At 31.5% G+C, this 10,079-nt stretch overlaps 1 protein-coding gene across 1 annotated transcript; it reads left to right on the top strand.

The window, feature by feature from the left end:
- Positions 1–753: 753 nt before the first annotated feature.
- On the top strand, positions 754–9,504 carry LOC134713895 (homeodomain-only protein-like). Its single transcript, XM_063575176.1, has 2 exons — positions 754–1,423; positions 9,186–9,504. Exons 1-2 carry the CDS (start codon positions 1,256–1,258, stop codon positions 9,261–9,263), a joined length of 246 nt encoding a protein of 81 aa, XP_063431246.1. The 5' UTR covers positions 754–1,255; the 3' UTR covers positions 9,264–9,504.
- The last annotated feature ends 575 nt before the right edge of the window (positions 9,505–10,079 follow it).

Here is a 10,079-nt window from a genome sequence, read left to right as displayed (position 1 = left end):
CTCCCAATCCACTATCACATAAATATGTTTAAAGTAAACTAAACTAAACTAAGTATGTTCCCGGTAAGGAAATGTTTCAGCGCTCGAAAACATGTTTTACCCCATTATATTCTCCGTGTATCTCTTCCAAGTCAGGATCCTGCAGTTAAACACGAGTTTGTCGATGGTCACTTTCTGTCATAGCTGCATGTTTTTGTTACATGTTGTCAGCTTAATGAAGGAGCCCGTTAGATTCTCTTTTGAACTGTTTAACGTTTGGATGCTCCGAGGCCCTTTATCATGCAATACTTAACGTTTCTGCGGTTTTTGGATAGCATTATGTTGACAGCTTTTAGCGAAAGAAATTTCCCATATTATACATTCTTTTCCAAGTTGACGGTCATCGCATTACTAATCTTCGCTGCTTCAATGATTGGTTCCAATAAAAAAAGATTTTGCTTTGATTGTGCTGGTGTGACAAATCTTCGGCTGTTATAGTGTTTGACAGTAATATTTAAGATTAAATGGAGGACAGATTCTCACATTAAAGAAGTAAATCCGGTGTCTTAAAAGGTTAAGATGGTCTTAAATTAAGTTTAATTGAAAATTTGTCCTTTTTCGATCTTCTTTTAAATTTTATAATGAATAATTCTATAGTCCGTGTACGGTTTTGTACTTTTAATTTCGTCAAATAAAGTGATTTATCCTATTTAATTTCATCTTTTATCGTCAACATGTGAATGGTGAGATCATATAATACGAGTGAATACCCTAGTGAACTACGGAAACATTTCATTTTAATTGCATAAAATCGACATATTGATTGATATGTTCTGATGTTTATAGCCCCAAAAACTTTTAATACGGTTGAACCTAAAAATACCCGGAAATTACAAATAATTGATTGAGCCCTGGTGTAAACGTTCAAACATTGGTCAGAAACTGTGATCACCTATCTATAATGTTTGTTACGGTTAATTGAACGTGTTGTAATAGATCAACTAACGACTTGTGGATAGCTCTATCATAGAGATCTCGACAGAGGAACGGAACGTGCCGGAGATATCACTCGTAAAAACTTTATTGTGTTGACACAACAGTCCGATTATACGAATCTAAATACATTTTAAGATAATATTTACTTTCTTTGACCTGCTGATTTTACAAGTGTTATATGTCATATTTGTATTGGGAGTATCTAGCTACTACTAACATACTGACTGGGAAAATGATTTAACTTCCAGTTATATTTGGACTATTATTCTAAAGCTTAGTGATGTCACACAACATTGTGGCTCATCTCACTCCAACAAACTTACTCCCGAGAATTCGTGCGGAACAGGAAAATGTCTTAGAAGGGAACTTTCAAAGGAATAGAAATCCTAATGATTTGGATCTAACCATAATATCAGCAGAGGCTAATCTTTCTGAAGATGCTGTAAAGGTAAGAAGTTCATTTATTTCATTCAACTTCTACACCCCCCCCTTTTTTTCAATATGATGTAAGGACATTTAGCATGCATTTATTCTATTTCAATTACAACGACCCTCCCCCTTTTTCTGAATATGATGTTAGGACATTAAGCACGCATTTATTCTATTGCAATTACAACAACCCTCTCCCTTTTCTAAATATGCTGTTAGGACATTTAGCATGTATTTATTCTATTTCAATTACAACAACCCTCCCCCTTTTCTAAATATGTTGTTAGGACATTTAGCATGCACTTATTCTATTTCAATTACTACCGACCCTCCCCCTTTTCTTTAAAGGGAAAACGCAATTATTTAATAATATATTCAATTTAACTTAAGCAAATTGAACTTATCGATCTGCTGTTTGCTTAGTTAATCCCCAGGTGGCCCGAATTGATTTTAATTTCATAATTTATTAACTTTCAATGTTAATGCTTGTGCGTACGGTTTACGAAATTTTAAGGTCTATTAACGTGATGACTTTTTCTCACTGATACACATTTTTATTAAATCCATATAAATTTTATGGACTTGTATTTTCTTTGTTCTGTGCTTATCCAAACTTCAATCAACTTTAATGGCATTTCTTCTTAAAAGTAAAAGTTCACACGCTTTTACGTTAAAGAGTTAGTGACTGGAAACTGGGGAAATAGTAAAAATGTAAAATATATTAATATATCTAAATTATTAAGCAACATGCTTTGGAAAATTTCTGTTAGAATCAAATGTTTGTGTTTTTAATATCACATAATCGTAAAAACTTGTTCAACTAAATATAAGTCACACAGACTAATACACGTATAGGAAAATTGTTACTTTGTTTTAGATAACAGAAATTGGCATATCACCGATTCCGTGACCAGTTATCATTTATTATGTCGACGGACAGGCTGTATTAAACGAATTAATTAATTTATTATTTATAATGAAGATAGTCAAATATATATCGCAGACAAGGACACCGGCTGTGTTAATGCAGACTTTAATTATCATTGACTTGGCTTATGTGTTGGCGGAGGACCAATACTTTTCTACAATCAATAACACAGTTCTTTAGTATAATCACCAGATATTTCCCTAACTATGATAATTTTCTGGGACATTTTCTCATCATGTTTACGAACCTATACATCAGAATCAACATATATATGTGTTTTTGCTTTCTATGCGATAATTCTATCCAATATTATTGTTGTAAAAAAAATATACTCAGTATACAAAAATAATTCATTGAAATAAATTGTATCCTCTAACATGTTGATTTTGATGCTTCCATTTGATCTTATGATATCGCAGAGAAGATCCAGTCGATGAGTGAATAGAGTTTTACATAACAACCCCGTATTGTCGAGAAATCGGATATATGTAAGAATTTTAATGACTCGTATAAATTGAGAAAAAAACATTATTATTTATTTATTCTGATTTTTCGATAAATAAAGTAATATGAAAGGATATTTTAAATAATACAGAAATTAATCAAAAAGATTAAGTGTTCATGAGAATGTTGATTTTGTTTGAACTTTTCTGATTCAATCTTCAAGTACGAATTACTATTTTTTCACAGTAAAGTTAAAACACTCGTACGATTTTTGCCATGTCCTTATTTTCAACTTTTTCATAACTAATATATAAGTGATTGATAATCACGCGCAGAGCAGGTCAGTGACAAAGCGACCAATACTAAGTGGTGGACCATTTGATATTCGGGGGGAAGGTGGGTGGAGATTTATCCGAATTGGATTTTTTTTATCTGTTGCTACGCAATATTTATTTCTTTGCCTCACGAACATTTGTTTTTAACTTTTATTCACATTTGTGTCATCATTTATGGGATAATCCTCCAGTTTGTGTTACAGAATTATATGAATTTTAATTTCCATCCTGTCTTGTGTTATATCACTTTTTATTTCAATTCTTACCAGGCCAAATCCTCCTCCAACCCGGAAATCAAATGATTGTCTCCTAACCGTTTTAGGACTGCTGTCTTACTTATGTCGATGGTTTGTGAGTTTTATGAAGGGCATTTAAAGAAAGGCGACACCCACAGATTTTTGTATGATATATAATACAAAATACACATATAAAATCAAAGCATTTAGACAAAAGTAGCACGGCGGGTGTCGTAAGCGGAGCTGGAACTACTGACCAGTCCATAACAACCCCCTGCGCGGCACCATAGTTCACTCAGGTTTTGATTGGATTGTGTTGTTCATTTGTTAGTTTTCTTTGCATTATTTTCTAATTATTGTTTGTCTTTTCGTCTCTTTTTGCCGCATGGCTGTCTTTTTATTTATAGGAATAATAATGCAATGTCCATTTACATATTTTTTGTTTTGTTTAACGAAAGATCTATTTTGAAATGCATTTAAAGGCAAACTGATTTGTTTACATTTGAATCATCTACTAATATTTTTGGGTATTAGTTCTAAATATGAATAATGATGATAGGTCGATTTTTTTTATTGATAGGCAACAGTTGAAGCGATGTTTGGCTGAGAACGGTCATCCATGTTCGTTTTGATATTTAAAATGGTTGAAAATGAATTTTAATTCTAAGTTGTCGATGGGGAGAGCGGAGATAATATGAAATAAGATTGATTTATTAAAGCTCGTGGTTTTTTCCAACCTTTTTAAGAGTCAACGAGAGATGCAAAACCAGCATTTATAGAGTGAACAATTTTAAAACTTAGTTCCTTGAATTGAAAATTTTATATTTAATAAGCAACATGATTTATTATAAAAATGTGGACTAGCTGAAATCTTAAATTATATAAACTTGGCTATTAAATTTCATATTATTTACACAGTTTCAAATTTCTCAGATATAATTGGTGAAAGAAAATTTTCTATTAACAGAGTTGTATATGTTAAACAGTTTCAATTGAAAAGAGCGAACAACTTCACCGGAGTGTGATAACTAATTCTTTTGATTTATATCTGAAATTTAAACAAAATTACTGAGTTTGATGTTCCTTATCAGGCCTTTTCGATGTCATTATCATTTTTTATTCTCATTAACTGCACATTTAAGGTTACTGATATACAATCTTTGAAGGTACAAATATACATATATACATACAGGGTTGTAGATATGATTTACCGCTGTACATACCAGATTTCAATAGTTTTTGTATCCTTTGATTATACCGGGATGAAGTTTTATGAAGTTATATATCAGAAATATTTTAATATACTCAAACAGAAAAAAATGAATTTTAACAATCCACTTGAAAATGTTTACAAGTTAATAAGTATACACTTAAATTTATGACGTCTCAAACAAGTCGACTGAAAAAAGAAAGAAATTCACACAACAAAAAAATGTAAAAAACATTCGTCTAATTAGACCATTCAATTCACACCAAGTAATACTTAACATACAAAAGGGATCATAGTATTAAAACTGTAACACTTTTTCGAAGGGTATATATGCGATATCTTAGAAAGTAAAATGTTTGTCTTTATCTAGCTGCGGAACCGTAACTCATATGGTCCTTTTTGATTTTTTTTTGATTTTGCGGACCATAGATCTATGGTCCGCAAATAGTAAAAAAATAACACAAGGACCTAAGAGCTACGGTTCCGCAGCTAGTCTTTATCCTGCTTTTTTAGTTGCAGTCAATCCGTCTAATGACCCCCCCTTTTTACTGAATTATTGTTGGACGTTAACATTATAAATTCGTGCACTGTTGGTCATGGCTGGACACCACCACAAAGTCGGTACAGTATAAACCAACAAGATATATCCTTCTAGCCCCAAAATGTTGATTTACGACAAGAACATGGCAGAATGAAACACTAACACAGGACGTAAAACATGCCAAAGACGTATTAAAGGGGCGACAGGGGACCCGGTACTCCTTATGAAGCTAAACATGTATGGTTATTTCATTGACTTTCTACATAAATTGCCTAGTTTCCACTACCCCTTTTCAAAATTGATTCACATCTGAAAGTATATTACTGTGCTTATCCAGTGACCTTTGGGGTATCACATTAGCAAAGACCAAAACAGTTTACCAAATTGCAGTTAGATTTCTACTCCAACTAACTCATCAGCTGGTAAAATATTTTAGCAGATTGCTGAAGTGAAATGTTGTTAGTAAGAAGTGAGTGCTGTATAATAAAAAGTAAATACTTACCATCCAGATCCAGTTAGTTCATACCTTCGACAATCATTTCTAACAAAAATAATAGCTTACTATAGTATGAGTCACTGAATAAAGAGGTATAATTTTGACATGGAAACTTACATCATAAATAAATATTATAAATGAATAGTTCAAAACATTGTTTTGTAGGTGTATATTTTATAGCTTTGTCTTCTAAGATGAAGTTATTGTGCAATTGTGATTCGAATAACATTTTCTATACAAATTACTGATCTGCTGGCAATAAAGGGAAATAATTTACACTGATAATCAGCAAAATTTTGTTCTGTCTGACAAATATCAAATGTCCCCATTTAATTTGTTTGTAACATTATTTCTATGATTTCAACTTCATACTAATTTGGCATTTCATTTTTTTTTTTATTCTAGTCGTATTGATGAATCTTTTGTAGAATAAGCCTGGTATGTATCATTGATTAAATTTTTAGTGTACATTTGAACTCAATATAAATTATTTCCCTTTAATGCCAGTAGATCAGTAATTTGTATAGAAAATGTTATTCGAATCACAATTGCACAATAACTTCATCTTAGAAGACAAAGCTATAAAATATACACCTACAAAACAATGTTTTGAACTGTTCATTTATAAAATTTATTTATGATAGAAGTTTCCATGTCACAATTAGACCTTTTTATTCAGTGACTCATACTATAGTAAGCTATTATTTTTGTTAGAAATGATTGTCTAAAGTATCAACTAAATGGTTCTGGATGGTAAGTATTTACTTTTTATTTTATAGCACTCACTTCTTACTAACAACATTCCACTTGAGCAATCTGCTAAAATATTTTACCAGTTGATCAGTTAGTTGGAGTACAAATCTAACTGCAATTTGGTAAACTGTTTTGGTCTTTGCTAATGTGATACCCCAAAGGTCACTGGATAAGCACTGTAAACCAATGAAGATTCAGTATGGTTTCCTTATGCGAATCACTCAAAACGTGAAATCGTTCCCCCAAAAAAAAATGATTGGAGTTTTAAGTAACGAAATTTATTGTTCCTGTGGAGCAGAATTTACAGTTTTTATACTATGGTTCATGTTCAGGATCTGCTTACCCTTCCGGAGCACGTGGTGTCATCTCCAGTTTTTGGTGGGGTTCTTGTTTCTTAGTCTTTATGTTCCTATGTTGCGTCTTGTGTACTATTATTTGTCTGTTTGTCTTTCTTTTTTTTTAGCCATGGCGTTGACAATTTATTTTCGATCTATGAGTTTGATTGTCCCTCTTGCCTCTTTCGTCCCTCTTTGACGGCAGCGTTCAATATTTTCTCTTGTAGATATATTTTAGCCATGAATAATACGTTAACATGGTACTTTAACATGGTAAAATGTTGAAATTGAAATAAGATAATTGTCACAGTTTAAAGACATTAACTGTCGCCAATTAGATACATTTATATTATGCTCGCCCATATAAACCAAAATAATTGAGTACGTTTATCTTAAAATGGGCCTTACATGTTATCATGTCAACAAGAGCATGTTATTTCCTATTGAATTTACATTTAAATACTCCTTTCCGGAGGTCGATTGACCTTTGATGGGATCAACCCATAAATTAAGATCCCATTTAATGAATGTCTATGCGAGGATTTTAATAGTTAGTATCCGCCTAATGTATACTTTTTGATGATTTTCTGAAGGCCAAAGTCAGTATAATGGTTTATGTCTCAATTTGTTGAGTTCTCAATTGTTCATGATCCCCGAATATCATAAAAGATGTAATAGAAAAGCCATGTTAAGTCGCCGTACGTCAGATTAAAATTGCAGGCATATGTCAGAATAGAACTTAGTGTTTTCATAGTCTGAAAATTTATGATAAAGTTCGATTTCGTGTATAAATTTATTAATTTTATACTGTAGTATACATTTTTTTTTATTGATTCCCTTATAGCTTATTGTAACGTTTTTGTATGTTTATTCACTAATTTTCAGATTTGATTTTCGTCAGTTTCAAAATTGATTTAAGATTTGACATAAAAAAATAGAAGGTAGTTGGGGATCAGTATGTATACTTTGAAAATGTTTTTAATCCTGTTTACTTTTGAAAGGATACATTTTTTTTAACAAAAAAGGTTTGTTCAAAAACTCGTGCTGCAGCTTTCCACGGTTGCAATGATGTCTTTCTCTATAGATGCATATTAAGGTTGACACTACACAATACAGATCAGCATGATTTTCAATATATGATAGTAGCCCATCAATTATCTATATAAACAGTACAAGACCAACTACATTGAACGCCTTACGAAACACATAGTTAGTACAAGCAAATTGTGCCTTTTGTTTCATATAGAATGTTTTGTAAGAAAACAATTGAAAATCTTCATTGAATGGAGATACTCAAAAGACGATATACTTTTAAGAGAACGCAACCTGTTTAAAATGTAGGGTTGATTGAGATGTTCAGTGACAAATATTAGAAGCATTAAAGGAATGATAACATGTGAATGATATATGAATACATCATCTTTGTTCTTTTGAAGTGCTTTACTAGATCACAAAAAAAGAAATGATCGATTCGGAACCGACGGATAAACACATCTAATGTGTGTTTCGTATGCATAAACTCAGTGGCGCTTAACTAAACAAAAGTAGAAGGCAAATGAAAATACGAATTGAGTTAAATATAAAAAAGAAGATGTGGTATGATTGCCAATGAGACAACTATCCACAAAAGACCAAAATGACACAGACATTAACAACTATAGGTCACTGTACGGTCTTCAACAATGAGCAAAGCCCATACCATTGAAGCCAAATACATTTTGAAAAGCTGTAAAAAATTCGAAGTGTTCTGAATAAAGTGGTTTTGAATATTATAAAGACAGTATTTTTAACTAGTAAATTTGCAGAAACCAAACTTTAATATCAATAATGACTTCATTGTCATATAAACATCTAAAGTATTATAATATAAAGTAAAGTAATTTTTTATGTATTTCATTTCTAAGTTGTTTTATTTATTTATTTAATTGCATGTGATTATATTTTGTAATTCACCTCTTGTTTATTGCATTGTTGTATTGTTTATGACGAAGAATAAAATAAAAATATAACACAGAAATACCAATTCAATTAATTTTAAATATGATATTTCATGCTAACACATCATTAATCAAGGACTGTAGATACCCTCGGGACGAACCTGGAAAAAAACCAACATAGTAAAATACATAGTATATTTGTATATATAGTGTCTCATAAGCCTTTCTAGGCTGGGTATTTGTCTTATTTTATCATTGTGCAATGTATTATTATATAATCTGTAGACAAGTATGTGACACTTTAATAAAATAAATTATTATTATTAATATTTAGTAAAATACATTGCTACAAGAAAGACACCGCAAAACTGTTTAAGACCTTGTTTTTGTATGACTGATGTCAGAGACATATAATACATTGTATTATATGTCTCTGCTGATGTTAAATAGATAATGGCAATTCTTTGCAGTGCAGAATCACAAACTACACCATTACTTATGAAAACAATTAGTTTTACCGCTTGATGAGAATATCAGTACAATGATTGATTGTATTTATTTTACAGAAATGGTATCAACACAGATTAGCATGTTGGAGACAGCAACAAGGACTTCCTGCAAATAGTGGTTCTGTCAAGGACTAATGTCAAGGTCAACCAAAGGTCACATTGACCTATTTATTTACTCAGGAAAGATTGGATTGTTCTTGATACGTGTAGTGTTTAACTCCAAATTTGTTGTTGTGTTGTGAAGTTAATTTCTGTCATTGAGATTGAAATATTTTACTGTTATAATGAAACTAATGATAGTATATTGATATACATTACAACCCAGAAATATGAGCAATGAATCAAATCTATTGTGATTTTTATAAACGGATAAAGTCTAAGGCCGTGTTCACACCAAACGCCGTGTACAGTAAACATGTTTAAAGTAATGGACACTGGTTTCACATTACATTTGTTCACATCTATACATCTTGTTTAGCTACCTGTACATCAGTTTTGTTCACACTTGTAAACTATATGTCATTTAAATGTTCATTACGTAGAACAGAATTCAAAGTTTTCGGACAACTTTTCTAGCAGAAAGGGAACGACCATTTGACTTCAAAAAGGGGGATGGAAATATTCCAATCGCCAATTTGATAAAAAAAAATAATCTGGTCATACAGATGATAAAAAAAATATTCTGAATCAAGAGTTTCCCGTTACATTATAGTGTTAAATATTGAAAAAAAAAGATTTTGATCACCAGCATTGAACAAAAAATCGGGATAAAAACGTACGCGCGAAAAACTATCTGACTCAGATAAAAAAAAATAACCCTCCTCCTTTTTGAAGTTAAGTGATTGCTACTTTATGAAAGCCATTTTTATAATTTGCAGTAGTTTGAATATACTAGAGATGTCTCGATTACGCATTTGAAAACGTTAGCTGCAGCAGCATGCTTACAGCCGT

The sequence above is a fragment of the Mytilus trossulus genome, chromosome 4 (assembly GCF_036588685.1).
Source record: "Mytilus trossulus isolate FHL-02 chromosome 4, PNRI_Mtr1.1.1.hap1, whole genome shotgun sequence".
Taxonomy (NCBI): Eukaryota; Metazoa; Mollusca; class Bivalvia; order Mytilida; family Mytilidae; genus Mytilus; species Mytilus trossulus.
Note: the sequence above shows the minus strand (reverse complement) of the source record. Positions and strands in the feature narration are given on the sequence as shown.

What these genes read in the sequence shown, in the direction of transcription:
- LOC134713895 (XM_063575176.1), top strand. Translation starts at nt 1,256, where the DNA reads ATGTCACACAACATTGTGGCTCATCTCACTCCAACAAACTTACTCCCG. An exon ending in TTTCTGAAGATGCTGTAAAG is followed by an intron (nt 1,424 to 9,185) that starts GTAAGAAGTTCA and finishes TTTATTTTACAG; the next exon opens with AAATGGTATCAACACAGATT.